Source organism: Urtica dioica, chromosome 2, assembly GCF_054948205.1.
Source record: "Urtica dioica subsp. dioica isolate 48M chromosome 2, U.dioica_male_clone48M_v1_H2, whole genome shotgun sequence".
NCBI classification, from domain to species: domain Eukaryota; kingdom Viridiplantae; phylum Streptophyta; class Magnoliopsida; order Rosales; family Urticaceae; genus Urtica; species Urtica dioica.
This window is the reverse complement of record NC_142757.1, coordinates 54,049,737-54,069,251: the sequence shown is the minus strand read 5'-3', so window position 1 is coordinate 54,069,251 and position 19,515 is coordinate 54,049,737. Positions and strand designations below refer to the sequence as shown.

General features: G+C 33.4%; 1 protein-coding gene across 1 annotated transcript; it reads right to left on the bottom strand.

The window, feature by feature from the left end:
* Positions 1–7,641: 7,641 nt before the first annotated feature.
* On the bottom strand, positions 7,642–12,971 carry LOC149405713 (uncharacterized). The gene is made up of 9 exons (XM_089607977.1): positions 12,479–12,971; positions 11,975–12,175; positions 11,734–11,856; positions 11,606–11,640; positions 11,425–11,527; positions 8,638–11,298; positions 8,418–8,555; positions 8,289–8,335; positions 7,642–8,203 (listed from the first exon to the last, which is right to left on the bottom strand). Exons 1-9 carry the CDS (start codon positions 12,554–12,556, stop codon positions 7,999–8,001), a joined length of 3,591 nt encoding a protein of 1,196 aa, XP_089464103.1. The 5' UTR covers positions 12,557–12,971; the 3' UTR covers positions 7,642–7,998.
* Positions 12,972–19,515: the final 6,544 nt, after the last annotated feature.

Here is a 19,515-nt window from a genome sequence, read left to right as displayed (position 1 = left end):
CAAAAGAAGACGCCAATTTTATTTTGTTTACTTTTAAACTTAGTGACTACGCCATCTCTACTTCGTATATAATTATATAATCTTAAATTAATGGTGTGTTGACTAAAAAATTATATAATAGACAATTACGCGCAAATTTGAAATTTGACATATTTATAGTCCAAGCCAAATTTACCATCAATTTTCGCAATTAGTTAAATCATTAGAGAAAAAGTGGTTTAACTATCTTCATGACTTGTCATGTGTTGAGTACCAAAAATATATGATAGACAATTCAAATATGAAATTGGACATTTATTACCGTCAATTTTGGCAAACAATTTATTATCAGAATTGACAACACGTTGGAGAATCTAATAAATTTACGATAATAGAATTTAATTGACACACATCTATAATAAAAACAAAATACAGCCTTATTTTTTTTTTTCCCTGATTTTCCAAAGAGGTAGGCCCATAGCTATCTGTTGTCACATATTCGTTTCAAGTGAAGCATAAATTCTGTACATGTACAGATAGATAAATTCGTACTTGTGATTTAATTTAAGTTTTATATTTCAAACCAATAATACAACCCTAATATCCACTACACGGCATTATTTTTTTCAACACAATTTCTTTTATTTGCCTTAATTAATGATCGATGATATACTAACTAATGCCGGGAGACATAGATAGAACTCACGCTATAATTTCATACCATAGAATAATATTAATTTTTTTTTGTTTTGAAAAATCTAATAACATGATAAGATTGTCAGCTTTGTTACTATTAATTTTATAATTCCAGGTATTTTTTTCTTTTTTGTTCTCGTTTCATTTCAATTATATTCTGTCATAAATAAACGAGAATATATATATATATATATATATATACACACACACATATTAACGTAGAAAATATTCATATAATCAGTGAGAAGGAAAAAAAAATGGAGTAAAAACACAAAAAGTGATGATATTGTATGTCGACAAACCCTAATTAGAGCGGTTCGGATACTCTCATAATATCGAGCCATGGCCCACACAAATAAAGTTTATCAATTTATTTTGTCGTACAAACTAAAGCCAACATTTCTTGTCACAGACTTATCACAGTCTACATTAAATCACAAGCCTGAATATATCCTATAGTTTTTTATTTCTTATTTTTTTTTTTTTTTTTGCTATCTCGACGTATATATTTAGCCCCTACATAATTGCATCACAAAAAGAAAAGAAGGTTTTATATTTAAAAATAAGAATAAAAATAAAGCCAATTAGCCGTCCGTGGTACTAGGCTGCTAGCTATGATTATGCGTTGAAGTTATAGGTTTTTCATTATAATAATAATAATAATAATTATTATTATTATTATTATTATTATTATTATTATTATTAGAGGAAATACCTATATAAATACTTAATATTTTCATAAATATATACTTAAATAGTTATTATTATTTTTTTACGGAAAAAATACTTATTGTTGAGTTTCTATTGCACCGTTAAATAAAATCAGCCAAATTTGACGGAAATACAAGTGTCGGCCTCAAATTAAACACGAATTAATTTTTTTCTTAAAATTAATTAAAAATCAGTAGTATCATTTATATAATTAAAAATGACTTTATATTACAGGTAAGCATTAATGATATTATTAAAAAGATTCAATATATTCATTTCTTAAATTTAATTAAGCATTAATAATATCTATTTTAGAAAAATGATTGATTAGTTTTTTTTAATATTATAAACGTTTTATATTAAAAACAATTTTATATTTTTATTATATCATTTTCTGAAAAATACTTAATTGATATTTTAGTATAAAAATGATATTATTAAAAGTGATTTAATATTTATTTCTAAAAATTAATCAAGCAATATTAATATCATTTTTTAATATTAAAAAAGTTTTTAATGATATCATTAATGCTTAGGTATAAAAAAAAATCGCACAGACTATGCCACTTGAAACGTTGGAATTTCAGTCTAGCAAACGTTTTAAGTAAGTTTCAAATGTAGTCACAATTAATGATGTGATTTTAATATTTATTTAGAAAATTACATGAATATAATTTGTTTAAAAATCGGTAGAAAATGCCTACATAGCCAACGTTTGGGCGCAAGAAATAGTTAATCTTTAATACACGTTATACTCATTTATTCCATAATATTCTCTTTTCTAATTTGTAATTCAATTAGTTAATGTGAAACGTGGATTTGAGTGCCATTGATTTTCTATTTTAATTCATGCATTTGATATGGTTTAATATATAAATCCTCTTAATTAGGAATTAGTTATGATTTTTTTTTTAACTCAGCAAATTTAAAAAAGGCAATTGACCATTATTTGTTATTTCACTTTACGCTATTTTTTTCGACGTTGGTTGATTTTGGTTTATTTTGTTCATTATCATATTAGCGAATCATTTATTTCGGTTTTTTTTAGGGAATTTCGGTTTATTTTATCATGATTTATACAAGTTTATTTTGTTCATTATCATGTCAGATTTTTTTAATTGATTCTAATCGATATTAGATTTCTTCTTTTATTATATTTCATAATGACTTTTCTTTTAAAAGTTTTGAATTTTAAATCGCAAGCGTGTAAATGCAATATTTAAATTATTTAATTGACTTTCAATTACATAATCTTGAAACATTGGCTAGTGACTTGTTTATTTGATTTTGTTACATAAGGGTAATACCGATTTTTCCTATACGTTTATTTCTGTAAATTGCTAGATTATAAAATAAAACAAATGTTGACTACTTCCTAAAATCTAAGTTTGAGATTGGCTATGTAGCTAGATTGTCATAGTTATAATATTAATGCTTAATTAGTTTAAAGAACAAAAATACTAAAAAAAAAAAAATTAACATGAGACTGCACCTGTATTTCCGTCAAGTTTAATTGATTTTGTTTAACGGTGTAATTGAAATCTAATATTAAGTATTTTTGCTGTGAAAAATAAGTATTTAAATGTATGTTTTTTAAAATATTAAATATATGTCATTATTTCCTCTTATTATTATGTACGTTGAAATTAGGGACATTTCCTTAACTATGACTAAATTAAGGGATATTTCCATTTTCCTATTTTTTTCAAAAAATTTACCAAACTAGGAGTAATAAAAAAAAATCGTTTTTTCGATGGGATGAGCGGGAAAATAGAAAGAAAGAGAAAAAATAAGAGATTTTATTGGGGAAGATTGTAGGTTGGTAATTAGTATGATGGTATAATAGGTAGATTTTTGTGTATCTCTCATTTGACTTTTGTTTGACCGGTCCTAGTTTGGTAAATTTTTGAAAAAAATAGGAAAATGGAATTTTGCCTTAATTTAGTCCTACTTTTGGCAATTTTCCTTGAAATTATACTTGTAGAAGAATCCAGTCACATATTATAATGCAAGAAAAGCACTACTGATATTTATTTATTTTATACACTTGTTTTGAAATTCTGAATATTTCAATAATTTTATAAACCTTTTTTTTTCTTCACAAAATACTCCAGTCACATATTATAATGCAAGAAAAGCACTACTGGATATTTATGTATTTTTATACACTTGTTTTGAAATTCTGTATATTTCAATAATTTATAACAAAAATTTAGCGAAATAAACCACATAAACATAAGCGCTTGCGTTTTAGTGAACGTTTTGTAAATTTTTCGTATATAGCAGAAAAAAATTTGTAAATGTTTCATAAAAAATAGTCATACTTACTAGAAATTTACTCTGCATTTTTGGGTTATTTTGATAGCGTAAATAGATTTACATTGGTATTTACAAAAAATTAACGAAACATTGGTTATTTCAAAATTTCAAAAGTTTCATGTGGCTATATAGCCACTAGATAAACCTTTCTTTTTTCTTCACAAAATATCATTGGCCATCTGTGACACTTTAAAATACAAATTATGCAAAAGGTCAAACATATCTCTTCATAAAAATAAATACACCACCGCTCTTTCGTATGAACCCGGATATTCTATTTTGATGTTTCCATTGGTGTCCCTCTAATCAAAATAAATTATATAAAAAATGACATAAAAAAAGACATTAAAGGCGACACCAAAAAAGACAAAAGATTTATCTTCTCCGCGTAGAAAATGTTTTTTTTTTAAGGCAGCAGTGAGGATTGAACCCACGACCTCCACACATGAGGTGGTGTGGAATTACCACTAGGCTATCCTAGATACCGGGCGTAGAAAAAGTTTAAGATATTTTAGTTTGTTTTTATGTCACAATCAATGTTTAAGTTTATTTATTTTACATAGTGATAGATGTATCCTAGAAGACAACGAAAAGCCATCGAACGTCATCCAAATAAATTCATGACAAAATAATTAAAAGACTCTATGTTTGATAAAATTCGACGGTCTTTGATGATACATCCATTTTCTTTAAATTTATTACTATTATTGTTATTTAATAATTGAATTTGATGGATTTAAATGGTTTGGTACGATCAAAATTCATAAAAATAATTAATTATTATTATTAAACTTTTTTCAAGGTAATTTGATAACATTGGAAGGCATCATCGAATATTTTTCTATGGGTTTAGATGGTATCGATTGAATACCATATAATTCCATTAAAAATTATTAACTAATTTGTTTTTATAACTACTTTATTATATTTGACGTTCTATATGGTACATGAGTTTATATGCATATTGTTATGTATGATTTTGGATGGACTACAATATTCTTTGATGTGTTTTATGTTTTCAAAAAATCAGCAACAATGTACAAATTTGACTCTTTAGAAAACATGGAGCACAACAGTCTAATGAGATATGAATACAAATCAATGATTGGTTGAAACAATGTATATTGCTCAATTCATAAGGTTGATGTCGTTTTTTTTAATCAACATTGCAAAATACATGCGGAAATAACGAGATAGACTTGAGATGCCACGTATATTAAAGAAATCGTTACGTCATTTTTTTTCATTGAACTCGAGACGACCGTGATCTGAAAGGCGGATATGGTCTCTAAAGAGTATTTGAAAGGCAACAAAGATAAAAACAAATAAAGTGAGCTATATACAGAGGAGCAAGGGGTTTCTTTCTCGGTGCATGCTCCGACGCTCTAGATATTTTGAGTGAAAATGCAAGGTGCGAACTTTGAGAGAGAGAGAGAGAGATTATTACCTTAGAAATGAACTTACATCAAACTTCGGCCAAGTGAGGTACTTATAAAGAGTCAAGATGACGAGGGGTCAAGTAGACTAAGAAGGCCATGACCTTGGACAAGAAGCTCGACAAGGACCACTTGTGGGCAAGGTTGCAAGGCAAATGGATGAGGAGAAGAGCATGCAAAGACCAGTTTGGGTGTGGAGGCGTTATGATGAAAGGTTGATTAGGGTGATAAGGCCACTTCAGAGGCGAACGGAAGAAAGTCGCTTTGGGCGAAGAAGCAAGTGCACATAAGGCCACTTTGGGCTACGATTGAATAGACAAAAAGGTCGTTTTTAGAGAGAAGACCAGTTTGGGTGAGAGAATGCATTGGGAGAGTAAGCGAAAGTCCGCTTCAGGTGAAAATTTGGAGTGAATAAAGACGGATTTTTTTGAGAAGGCTACTTCAGGTGAAATTCTGCTTTGGGATGTGAGGCAAGCAAACGAAAGGCTACTTCAGTTTGGAAGACATCTTCAGGTGAGAGCCCTCTTGAGGTTAGCATCCGAGTAGACAAAATTGTTCTTTACGTAGAAAGGCCTCTTCATTGAGAAGAGAGCGAGATTCCATTTTGGGAAGAAGGTGAAATCATAAAAAGACCGATTTGGACAAGAAGGCTGCATCAACCAAGGAGGCAAGCATGCAAAAGGCCGCTTTGGACGAGAGGCCATTTCAGACGTACGAATCCGAGTGAGAAGGCTTTGGTTAGCTTGGAATTAGATCCTTGACAAGGTTGATTGTATAGAAGACCTTCTCTTTGGGTAGCAGAGTGAGTATATTTTAGGACACGATGAGAATCTGTTGGACGGAGCACAATTAGCGAGGGGTGATGACAGTGCGAGGGAGCCTGAGCGAGATATATATATGGGGGCTTAGGCGAGCCGATGACGTGCAAGTGGGAGGTAGGTGGGCCCAAGCAAATGGGGAGCCCATGCAAGGGCAGAGCGACTGGTCCATCTAGGGCCAGAGGCTGGTCCATCATGCTTGAGCATCGTCTTACTCTTCCTTATATTATTTGAACTAGATTTCACATTTTGTCTAGAGTCTTTAAGCTAAATTATGGGCATAAAGAACGATTTTATAAGGTCTGGTTTTTAGCTTCCATTTTATTTTTTAATTAGACTATAATCTTTGCCGATAGTATATGATATTATAATAACAACAAATAAACTTACACATTGATTATATCATCAGAAAAGCAAAAATATATCTTCAACAAAAACTATTGTTTGGGATGATAGTGGACTTCATTAAGTTTTTGTAGACAATTTTCATGAGTTATATTTTCGGGGTTTTTTTTTTTTGTGAAGAAATAGTAGTTTTTTTTGTTTTATCAAATTTAATTTTAATTAAAAGCAACATCCGTTTTTTGTAGTTTATGTTGCAAAAAAGAGTCGTTGTTTTCTCAATTTACTTTAATTTTTTTTATTAGTTCTGATAATTTCCGATAAACTATGATAAATTACGATGAATAATTCTGATAATTGGAGTTATGAGATAAATAATTTCAACAATCAATTAAAAGGTATAAAGAATTAAAGATAGGGTGTAGGAATTCATTTTTCTCTCACGTATCTTGTTAAATGAGAATTTGAATATATACGACGTGTCACAATACATGCCGCTGGCAACGACATTCCCACAAAAGTCACATCTTATGAGTGATTCATTCATATAAACTTAATTAGAGGAATCTTCCTATTAGCAAGAGTCAGATAGATAATTTATTAAAAAAATGATGTCATGAGATAATTTTATCTATCTCCTTTGGCTCACTTCGGTTCTTTGTCTAAGTTTGGTTATGTCACGGGTGACCTGTTTTGAGGCAAACAAAAGGAAAGTGCCAAAAAAAAATGCCAGCGAGTTAAAAGCTCATTAATTCATAGATTATGTTATACATTTATCTGATTTCAACGCTAAATATCTCGCACCAAAATCTTTTCGAGAAAGTTTGATTGACATCTCACCAACGTTGACATCCTTGAACAGTTTTACAGCACCGCTGAGGCAATTTTCAGTCGTGGCGAATTTTTTTAGTCATTCGAGCTAATAGCTTTGTTTGCCTACGATTTCGTTCTTGTATGTGAATTGTCTCTTTAAGAGTTGTATTATTCTCCAAATTTTGACACTCAATTTTTCGAAAATGTCTTGGTGAAAGTGAGAAGTTCTTGTATTCAGGGGAGGCCGAGCCAAAATTAACTAGTTAGTCGTAAAAAGAATGACGCTAACGATCGAGTTTGTAAAACCGTCGCGTATTACGTACTTATCTTAATTAGTAGTTTTCTTTTCGCATGCTAAGATTTTAGGTGTTGTAATCACCGAACTAGGCTAGTATTTCCTTTCCTCTTCGATGACTGAACTTTACGACAACGATAGAGTTTGATATCTAGTCTAATGATCTTATGCTTTGTATTAAGAATCCGATCATCCTTGTAGAAACTCTAATAAAACAAAAATTGATTGTATGTATGGATATTGAATGAATTGAAACCAATAAAAAGAATACATTGGTAATTAAGAATGTTACATAGAGCAAGCTCTTAAGAAGGGCAAAAATTACAGGAGGAACCGAGTAACTTATACTTAGCAGAAGACAAAAACTATTTTGTAGTAAACCCAATTGAAAAAATATCATATATATTATAAATATACTTTCTTTTTTTTTCTTTTTTTTTTTTTTGCTGTGTACAGAATAATTTATTAAATTTTAAAGAAACATGGGGCTCAGGGTTTCTCATTTGAGCCTTTAAGCCCTCACTTAAACTATACATGGTGGTTTTTCTGATGAACTTTTGAGGTAATTAAATTTGCGAAAAAACACTTGCTAGTTCTTCCTATTGTTTTTAAGATATCGTACCGTCATTACCAGCTTTTGTCTTTCACCTTCGACCTCGGCGAATTTGAGACTCGTCTCCGAATATCTCTCTTGCATTTCCTTGAGATCGTCTTCCATTAATCGGTTCTTTTCCTTGAGCAATGCCAGTTCGGTTGCTAGATCTGCAAGCTTTACATGGGTTTCGTTTTCTTCCCTGATAAAGGAAAGAGAAGAAATGAATAATTTAATAAAATAAAATAAAAAAACCGCCAAATAAGCGAATAACTGTTGAGGCATACCTCGATATTTCGTCCTTGGAGGTTGAAGTACCGGCCTCCTTACATATCTGAGTTCAGAGATCATTTGAAACTGTTATTTGAGACAAACTTGAGAGCATTGGCGATTTAAACTGCCTCGTCGTGACTGACCTTTTGGGACTCGCTGGTTTGACTGAGTTCTTCTAATCGGCACTGAAGCTCTTCGATTTTGGTCTGAAGATCCTTTTCCTTTTCCAAAAACATAGCTGCCGAGATTTCCAAAGTAGCTTCTTTGGATTTTATTTGCCCCTGTAAAAAAGAAATTAATTCCGCTTAGTTAAATTATTAGCATATGGTGGTATATCAGCGAGTATTTTTTTTTTTTTTTTACCTCGAGGAGCTTTATTTTCTCCCTCAAATTAATAACATCTTTCTGTCCCCGAGGAACAGCCGGCACGGATTTATTATTGCTCTTTGGAGAAACTTTAGTCCCATCGGAATTCTTGAGTTTCTTCTCGATGTTGGAAATCGCGTCGTCTTTCTTCTTCAGATCGTTCTTCAGTTGGAAAACTTGCTTTCTAAGCTTCTCTTTTTCTGCTTCGTCTTCGCTCAAGGAATTCTCAAGGGCTTTGCACTGAGACTTAAGATTTTCAAGCTCTGATTGTAAGCGTTCGGTGTCGGCCTCCTTATCGTCCTGATGATTCTTCAAACTATTCCACTCCGCATTTACCCTTTCGATTATCATCTCCTTTTCCTCGACAGATTTCTTCAGTTTCTCCAACTCCGAGACCAGATTTCCGTTCTCAATCTCGAGCTTTTGGTGTTCAAGATGAGTGGTTTTCTCGTCTTTTTTGCTAGAAAGAGCGCATAGTTTAGCCTCGTACTCGTCACGAACTACCCGAAGATCACTCTTCACCTTCCGAAGCATATCCTCCAACTGGGTCTTTTGGGCTCGGAGCTCGCTAGCTTCTTGTATCGACTTCGTAGCGACCTTCTCGTTCGCTTCGAAAGTGGAGGCCATCTGAGCAGAAAGCCTTCTGAATTCTTCTTGAAGCTTCTCAGCCGTGCCCGCGTTCTTCCACCTCATCTTTCTCAGAGACTCCTCCGCTCGGATCGCTCTCTGCTCTTGCTCGACTTTCGATACCATCAAAGCTTCGAGATCAGTTTCGAATTCGCGTTGGCGCTCCTCGAATTCCTCTTCCAAGATTTTGATGTGTTGCTCGAGCTCCTTTACTGCCGTAAAAGAGTCGGATGATTCTCTTGACCGGTTCTTCAGTTCCTCTTCCAAGCCCTCGATGCGGGATTCGAGCCCCTTTATGGTGACCAAAGACACAGAGGCTTCTTCTGATTGGATCTTCAGTTTTTCATCTGAACTTCTGATATGGGACTTGAGAGCCTTTATGGTCTCCAAAGAGTTCAAAAGCTCTTTCGACCGTCTCTTCAGCTCTTCATCCAAGCCATCGATATGGGACTCGAGCTCCTTAATCATCAGTGAAAATTCGGAGGATTCTTTTTCCTTCATATCCAGAGCCTCATCCAAGCTTATGATATGAGACTCGAGTTTCTTTATTGTCGCAGAAGAATCGGAGGATTGTTTTTCCCGCACCTTCAGCTCTTCGTTCAAGCTTGTGATTTCGGACTCGAGCTCCTTTAATGTCGCAAAAGAGTCGGTCTTCTCTTTGGAAGCGATCTTCAACTCTTCTTCCAAGATTGTGACATGAGACTCGAGCTCCTTTATTGTCACAGAAGAATCAGTGAATTGCTTTGTCCCCACCTTAAGCTCTTCGCTCAAGCTTATGATTTCGGACTCGAGCTCCTTTACTGTTGACAAAGAGTCCGCCTTCTCTTTTAAAGCCATCTTCAATTCTTCTTCCAAGCTTTTGATGCGAGATTCGAGCTCTTCTATCGTTGTTGAAGAGTTTGAGAGCTCTCTCTCCAAGCTCTCCATATGGGATGTGAGCTCGTGAATGGGAGAACATTCGTATTGCATCTTCAGCTGTTCCTGAATCTGGCTCTGCTCTAGCTTATACGAGATATCGTGGTTTTCCTGTTTCAATATCTCGTAGTCGAGCGCGAGCTGTTCCATCTGCATCTCGAACTCGTCTCTGTCTCGCCTGTGAATCTGGATCTCGTTGTGGAGGTCGGTGATCTTTCGCTCAAGCATCGCCGTCTCATTCGCGTCTCTGTGGTCCTTGACGAGTTTCTCCAGCGCCTTTTGCTCTTCGTCCTCGTCCGACTCGGATTTTCCCACGCTCTCCCTCGGCTTCGTATCGGCTTCCTCGCCCGGCCCCGACTCGCGGGGTGTATAGGTCATTTCCTTATCCTTTTGCTCCAGCATTTCTTCGAGGTCTTGTATGGCGAGAATCAGCTCGGCGTTCGCGTCTTGCGTTTTCTCGAGCTGCAACTTCAGATTGCGATTCGTGTCCTTCTCGTGATTCAGCTCCTCTTTGATCTCTTCGACGAGAGTCCGAAGATCCCCGTCTCCCATCGACAACCGGTTGTTATTGGCAGCTTTGTCTCGTGATTCAGCTTTTTGCTGTGATTTTAGCCTCTCACATTCCATCTTGTACTCGTCTCTTTCCTCCTTCAAACTGGCAACTTCTCTAGAAAGATCAGCGCCCCTTTTGCTCTCCTTCACGATGTGCTTCCGTAAAGTTTGCAGTTCCAACTCCGACATATTCGCTTGCCCGGCTAAGACTCCGAGCTCGGCCCTAAGCTTGTCGATCTCCGAGTCCGAAGCGGACCGTGGATTCTCCCTCAAAAGGGCGTTATCTTCAGTGCCGACTCCGTTTTCTGAGGCTCCCGACCAAACCCAATGCGATCTCCGGTGATCGTCGTCACTCATCGGGGCTTGCTCTGCTTTCTGGGGCACAGACGAGTTGTGACCTGAGGGCTCTTGATGGGCATCACCGTTTCTAAGTGCGTTTTCTCGAGGAGTGTTGACCCCCGAGCTGCTGTCGGAACTCGAAAAGTTGAGTTCCGATCCACTTGAAGCTCTGTGGCTTCCGTTCTGTTCGCCGTTATGGTCCGTGGTCTTACTATTCGGCACATCCTGTGAAAATGGACACATTGTTTGAGAACAGAGATGTAAATCTATCCACATACTTTTCTTTAGTTTTTAGTGCCATGCAAAGTCCAACCAAGGAAAAACAAAAACCATGAATGAAATTTAACTCACCATTGCAAGGATTTCATCTATGTGACCAATGCTCAAGTGGGTCTTCAAGCTCCGATCTTCAGATTTAGGCTTTATTATGTCGTCACCTCCTTCGACAACCTCTCTGCAATCAAATCATACACTCTCATTATAATCCACACAACTATACCCTTATCCTTAAAAAAAAAGGTAATCACATTACCTCTGATCATCTCCTTGAAGCCTCTGAATCATAACCTATTCAAGAAACCAAAAATAAATGCAAAATGAAGTCTTCATTCAAACGAAAACTACATACTCAATGAGAAGAGGAAAATAAAGATCACTAACGTGCAATATCGCCTCAGAATTGGAACTCTTGAGAGGAAGAGAGACGGTCGAAGCTTTATTGGCTTCTGCATAGGCCGCGAAATCCACCAAAGCTTCTCCGAGAACGCCGTTCTTTGCCGATCCCTACACAAAACCCACATTAACAACTTAAAGCTTCCATTATAAAAAATAAATAAACAAAAACAATTGAAAGGTATAAATATTCAAGCAAAATGTTATTCACAGCGAGAGAATCGCTTACATTTGCGACAACGAAGCGGTAGATTTTCTCGGCTATCTTCCCGGTCCTCGGCTCCCGGAAGAACTTCACAGTCTCTTGAACCGGATTTTCCCACCGGCAACAACCGTCTTTCAGGCTAGCTTTCTCTAGCTTCACGCTGGGCTTTCCGATATCCACTGGAATCACTGACAACGTCAAAGAATCCACGCCCAACTGAGAAACCTGAAACCAAAACAGAGAGTAAATTAATAATCTCAATCAAGAATACACATTTTCCTAGGGTTACACTGATCATCAATGTGAGTGAAATTTCAACTTTCTAAATTCTGAAATTGAGTGAAATTTCAACTTCCTAAATTCTGAAATTGCATCACATTCTAAAATTCGTCTCCGATCAAGCATTACAGAATGCGAAATAAGAAAAGCACAAAAAATAAAGTCAAAGAGCGTTTCTTCGTCTCGATTTTCTCAATCAAAACGGTAAGCTCGGGAAATTTTCTCCGGCGAATCAGAAATTCTCATCACCTGAGTGACGTGAAACTGCAATTTGAAGTCGGACTTGACCTTGTTCTTCTCGCTCCGCCATCTCGCTGACTTGAACATCTTTCTCTTTTTCCTCACACTACACACCTCCGAGCTTCAGCTCAGACCGCCATTGACGATCGCCGGAGCTCCGAACCCGAGCCGGTCTGGACCGATCCGAACCGCACATTCCAATCTCGCTTCACCGACACATACACACACACCGTCTCTTTCTCTCTCTCCTATCTCTCTCTCTCTCTCTCTCACACAATGCCGAACAGTACAGAAGCGAGTTGACTCGGTGAGTCCCGAGTGGAGGGAGACTCGGATTTTGAAAGAAATGTATAGAGAAGAAGTGATCTTTTCTCTTTGTTCTGGAATTGAGTTGAGAATTGAGAGAGAGTTCAGAGATTATAAGAACAGGACATAATAAATAATAATACTGCCACACATATAGCAAAGAAAAATAAAAGAGCAGATCTGAGTATTAAAGGAAAAGAGCTCTTTCACTGTAATAGTTCTTTAGAAAATTGGTTACACTTTTGTATTATAGATAAATAAATAAATAAACTATTATAATAATATTGCGTTTGAAAGAAGCTTCTATCTGCCACACACGCAAAAACAAATAATAATAATAATAATAAAGATTAACTAGGTGGAATTGGATTTGTTGGGTCAGAGGAACAATGAGAGAGCGTTTGTGAAAAAGAAAAGAAAAAAAAAATAGCTCTTGCTTAGAAGTAATGTTTGTTTATAAAGAGCAATTTCTGTTTAATTTTGCTAGATAAACATAAATTAGAATATATAAATACAACAACACAAGCAAAACCACAGCTGATTTGGAAATCTCAACTTTGGTGTGTATATCTCACATGTGAACCAGCTAGGACCTAGGAATAGGATTTTTCATTCTTTATTTATTTTGGATTTGTATGAGATATTTTGATATATCATTTCGCATTATAATGGTTTATTTAAGGTAGAGTAGAACATCAATAAATTTAGTTTTAACAAATTCGATCAAAGTTATGTATTACATTTCAGAAAAACATCAATAAAAAAAATGACATAAACACTTGTACATTTTTTATTTTATAAACCTAGATCTGATTGTGTCGTTATCTAATGTTCTTTTTTTTTTATCACTATGAGATTGAGACCCACACACAAAATAAATAATAAAAAATTACGTAAAATAGTTTTTTTTCTTCCTAATAATGCTTATCACATATTGGCCCATTGAGAATTAATTGCTCCCAAAAATTGAACAACAAGCTGTCTCTTTTCAACATCATTAAGTATTTTTATGTATTCAATTTCATAGATATATATAGAACACGGTTCTCATGATTATATTTAAGGAATTGGGACTTCTTTATACATCATAATTATCATTTCTAGGTACTAATATTGGAGATTTAAATGTCTGCTTCAATGTGGGAAAAATACAGTTCAGAAATTCATGAATGTCTTGACCTTCATTTATAATCAGTTCCATTATGTTAATAATTCCATGATTTGAAGGACTTAATCATAATTTCCCTCTTAGTGTTACCATAATTTTGTTTATATATATTTTTGCTAATATTACCATAGAGTTTTGGGGCAAGCAAAAGAACCCTTAACGGTCAGATTGACTGATAATATGATCTTGGACTACATGTAATCTCATGATAATGACATTATAACAAAAGTAATGCTATTATTTAGGGCAAAAAGTATCTCATTACGTATCTACAGTTTTAATATATGTCTGCTTTCCTTGATTATGCATCTCTTAAGTAGGCCATGGAAGTCCCAATCATCATGGCATGGAAAAATAAATAATTTAATAAATATAAATAAAATGACTTTTTTCAGATTAGAGAGTTTTGATTATAGCCCTTTGGCCATTTTATTCTACTAGTTTGTTATATATATATATATATATATATATATATATATATATATATATATATATATATATATTTACAAAGACTTTAAGTTGCGAAAATATTAACCTTGTAAGAATGAAAACGTTAATTTCATAATAGAAAATAGAGTGTCGATTTCAAAAATTTGTCTCAAATTTTTATATTTCGCAGATTATTATCGGTAGTTTTGCAAAAATTAGTTATTTAATTATAAAACAATCTCCTAATTTTTTCCGCCAACAAAAAATTATAACAAAGATATAAATCACGTTTAGTGAATGAACATTTTCATCCTTGTTTTTTTACATGCTCAATCATGCAAAAGAATTCATAATCCAATGCTAAATCTTGATCATGCTGTAATTCATACAGAATCTTGGGGTGGGTGTAGTTATATAAGAGAAATCTTCACAATGATTCTAGGGAAGTTTAGTAAGATATCATTAAGCCATTATTTTATCCCCTGGAACAAATTATTTAATCCATTTGACCTGAAAAAAAAAAAAAAAAAAAAAAAAAAAAAAAACTAGTAGATGATAGAGACTATATATTAAATAAGTTGGTACATTGGGGACCGAACTGTGCAGGGCTTTTGGTAGAGAGTCCGTAGAGTACCAAACAAGTAATTCCAAGCTCACTTTTTTTTCTTTTTTTCTTTTTTCTTTTCCAGTAAATATATGATTCCAAAGACACTTTGGTGAAAGGAAATGGTTGGTTGTCACTTGGCACAAGGGTTTTGAAGGTACTATTTGCTTGGCATTTTGTAGTCAAAAGTCAAATTCTCAATACTCACCAATGTGATTTCTTTCTTTGTTGTATCACAAGTTCACAACGTTCAATGGAATCAAAACCATAATGTTAAGCCAAACTACATTATAATGCATAATAATATGCTTTGGGATTGTCATAAGTCATTGCACTAATTAATAATGAAACAAAAATACTATATTCTAGTGCATGTTGTGGTCTTTGAATGGTATTCTTGGGAAAGAAATCATGTATCTTCAAAAGAAAAAAAAAATGCCTGATCATCACGTGGTTGCTATTAAAGCAATTAATGTCACATTTAGTAATTAATTCATTGAAGTGGATATATATATATATATATATATATATATATATACATATATATATATATGCATGCAAGATTTTAGATGTTGAATATATGCATATGTGTATGCATTAATAATTCACTACAACTCTCATAGCTTTCATGTCCATTTGTTTTCTTAACTTCTTGAGTTTGTTATTATTTCTGAAAAAGTAGATTTATAACTTGTTGTTGTGATAATTCTAAAGATGTTTTAAAACGTTATGAAATAATTTATCAGTTTAACTAAGTATCATAAGCACATAAACTGAAAGTAAAGAAACATAAAAATTGGAAACTCAGTTCGGTCAATCGCGCTTACATATGGAGGGATGATACGCTCGGTGGAAAGAAAAACTTCACTAGATAGTAGAGTAAGTACAATGTCGGACAACCATGGATCATCACCTTTCAGATTTCTATAAACTTCAAACTACCCTAGAGTTTCTAACCCAGATTCTCCCTGTGTTTGAACTCTCATCACTTTCCATACACACTCTCTCAGTGCTTCAACAATGTTTATAACAATACGTGTTTACAGTAATCTGAATCAACACACAAACAACTTTGTGACGAAGCTCTAACAATGGCTGTCAACAACAAAGAGTATAAACTACATCTAGAACATGGTATTTTGACGAAGATGACTGCAACAAAAATACCTAGATGTGTAACCCTATCAAAGAGGGAAAGCGACCCTTATATATGACATAAACCAGCGTAGTGTCCTTGGCTAAGGTTTCCCAATGCACTTGGAGAACTCTCATTAGACAATCGTAAAAAGAAGATAGAAGCGAATCAGACAAAAAGCCCAGCAGAAATTCACGTCGTTGTACTGACGTGTAAAACAAACACTTCATATTTTAGGAGAATGTTTCCAACATCACAAAAAACAACAGTTTTTTCATAACAAAAATAGTCTAACACATGGTGACAACGAGTTCCAAACTGATTATTATTCGTATGTACTTTAGTGGCTAGAGGATAATCAGATTAAGATATTCCATATAGTTAATATATGCAATGTATTATACTGTTTTTTTTTTTCTAAAATTGTATAGTCCTATAAAAAAAATATATTGATCTTAACTGCCGTTTGGTATTGTAGCTTAGCTGGGAAAATTAATAATAAATAATTCAAAAGGATCAAATCAAACCACATATCTTTCAAGGTATATCCATATAGCTTGTCCTTACATGTGTATATGAATACTTACATATACATATGATCAACAAACAACTATAGAACACCAACTATATTGAAAAAGAATCTATACATTCTCATAAAGTTGGAAAGCTAATAAAAATTAATATATAGCCGCCTCAATAATGTATGTAAGTATTTACATATGAAATTAATAAACAACCATGCTCTTTTGATGTAAAATTACAAAAACAAGGGGTCAAAGTAGCTAATTCAACTAAAACCCATTTAAATAGAATGTGCGTTGGAATACCAATGCTTCACATCACAACAACCCAAAAATAAAAGCATGGTTCATGATCTGTATATACTAACGTTATATATATATATATATATATATATATATATATATATATATATATATATGTATATAAAGATTGTGGTGTTGGGTATGTACTACTTTTAGTGGTGGTCATGGCTAGCAATTGGTGAAAGCTAATATTCATATATATGAAATAAAGACTCGCACAATGGTTGTTGCTTTCAGAGCTTGTGTTGTATGTGTGTATCTATGTATCATGTATGCATGTGTATGTCTACGTGTCTAACTATTTATTACTTGGCTTTAAAGTTGGATCATATCTTTGGCGTGAGGTTGAGCATAGGTTACTATATCTCCTAATATAAGATGAATTATATCTATAGATATATAATAAGTACTCGTGAGTCGTGAGTTCAATTAAAGAAAATGCTTACGTGTGTTGGCACTAAGGAAAAGAGAGAGAGAATAACGGAAAAAAGAAAAGGTCTAGTTTGGCAACATGATATATATAGTAGTGATGCAAATCCCACAATATCTAGCAACATAATTTTCTTTTCTTTTTTTAATATATTTTTTTTATTTAATTAAGGATATAATTGCCTCTAATATATTGGTAATCATCAATGATGAACATATGGTTAATTGTCATGCTTTGGCCTTTCTTGAAGTCCAATTGCCACCCTAGCTCTCCCATCAGATTATTGCACGACTAATTTGTATATACATTTATCTTTAATGGTTTTTGTTACTTTTTTTTCTCGTACTTGTTGTGAGAGTAAACGAGAAACACTTGGAGGTTTAATATCGATTTAGAAGGTTTTCTCAATTTTAGTGAATTTGATCTCCGAGACTATATATGTAAGCGTATTGTCAAACTAGGTTAAAGAGTGTTTGCTCATTAATTTGATTATTTCGTGTTAGTTGTGCAATAAAACAAAGTCGGGTCAATAAAAACGAGTTATATACAATTAAACACTTGAACATAGATATTGTAACTTTGAAACCCCGTCATCTTTGTGAGCCTCATAGCCAATTTCGACAGATCACTTGTGAAAGAACGGGAAAATCGCTTTTAGTCCACGGTACCTTCAAAGTGTAGTGATGAAGAGCAACTAAAATATTCCACAAACTCCTTTAAAAATTGAAGTACAATAACATATTAAAATATAACGAAAGTGGATGACTAACTATAAGAATCAGAAATCTTATTTGTAGTCTAATAAGTCCACAAACCCAAATAATATAAGATGTCGTAAAAATATCAATAATATTTTACCATATGTTCGTCTTCTAGTCAACGCTAGTTGCACTAAATTCCACTAAAAATCTTCTTCTTTTTTTTCTCAATACAGTTCAGCATTCTTATATCATATATATTTTTTTAACATATACTATTTATTGTGAAAGTAATATACATTCTCAACATGTATGCATTTGTTTTTTAGCATGGTATTCGACGATAAGGTTGACAAACTTTAGAATTGGTACCAGTGGAATTGATCAATAATTATGACACTATTTCAATCACCTACATGATTGCACTTTTTGCCCTTTGTCATTCAATTTGTGGGGAGAGAAATTTCTAAGATTGTCGTTTATACAGAGTACTAAAATGATACAGTAGTATTTGAAGATAAGCTGCTAAAAATATTGGACCCCCCAAAATTGCTAGTGCAATTTTGACAAACAGATCTCGTGCATTTGCTTAATGCCCTATGTATATACTATTGGTGTGGCAATTTATTGACTCATCAAAATAATAAATAAATAAAACACTATAACAGTGAGGTGTGATATATATATATATATATATATATATATATATGTATATAGTGTTCCATATTACACTATCATCTAATGGGTAGAGTTTCAATGCAAAAGGGACATTGTGTCACCTTCTTATCTTCCACGCTCATGTGTTATGTTTCACTTATTTATTTCAATGTATTGAAATTCATTTTCACCCGTAAATAAAAATGAGAATAAACTAAATATGTGTTACGTACCCAGCTGTTTGTACTCCTTCAAATAGAAACATGTCTGAGATTTCTACGCATAAGCACAATATGATTTAATCGTACCCTTTGAAGCAATATGATGTAAATTGCTCACTATATATATTCTCACTAAAGCTACTAAAGACAATATGAGAGAGAGAAATATGATATATAGAGAGATATTTATTAAAGTTACTAAAAAGCAAAAAATACAAAGAAAAAAGCGTTTTGGTTCCAAATATAAGATCGTTACCAAAGTAATGATAAAGAGTTGAAAAGAGAATAATATGAGAACACTATATTGGGAGAAAAGTTCTTTCTCTTTGTTTGGAAGATAATATGTCAAATACAAGTTTTTGAGTTAAAATGAAATGCATACAACTATGGCTATTTATAGGAAATGAAATACTACATTAAAATCCTTGCTCATCAAGTATCCTTGTTCATCAAGTTTACTTGCTCATCAAGTTTGCTTGCTCCCCAAGTTTGTAAAGACTTGCTCACCAAGTTAAGCTTATTAATCTTACATTCTCCCCCTTAAGCTTGACTTGGTTCGAGGTTCTTCACGCCG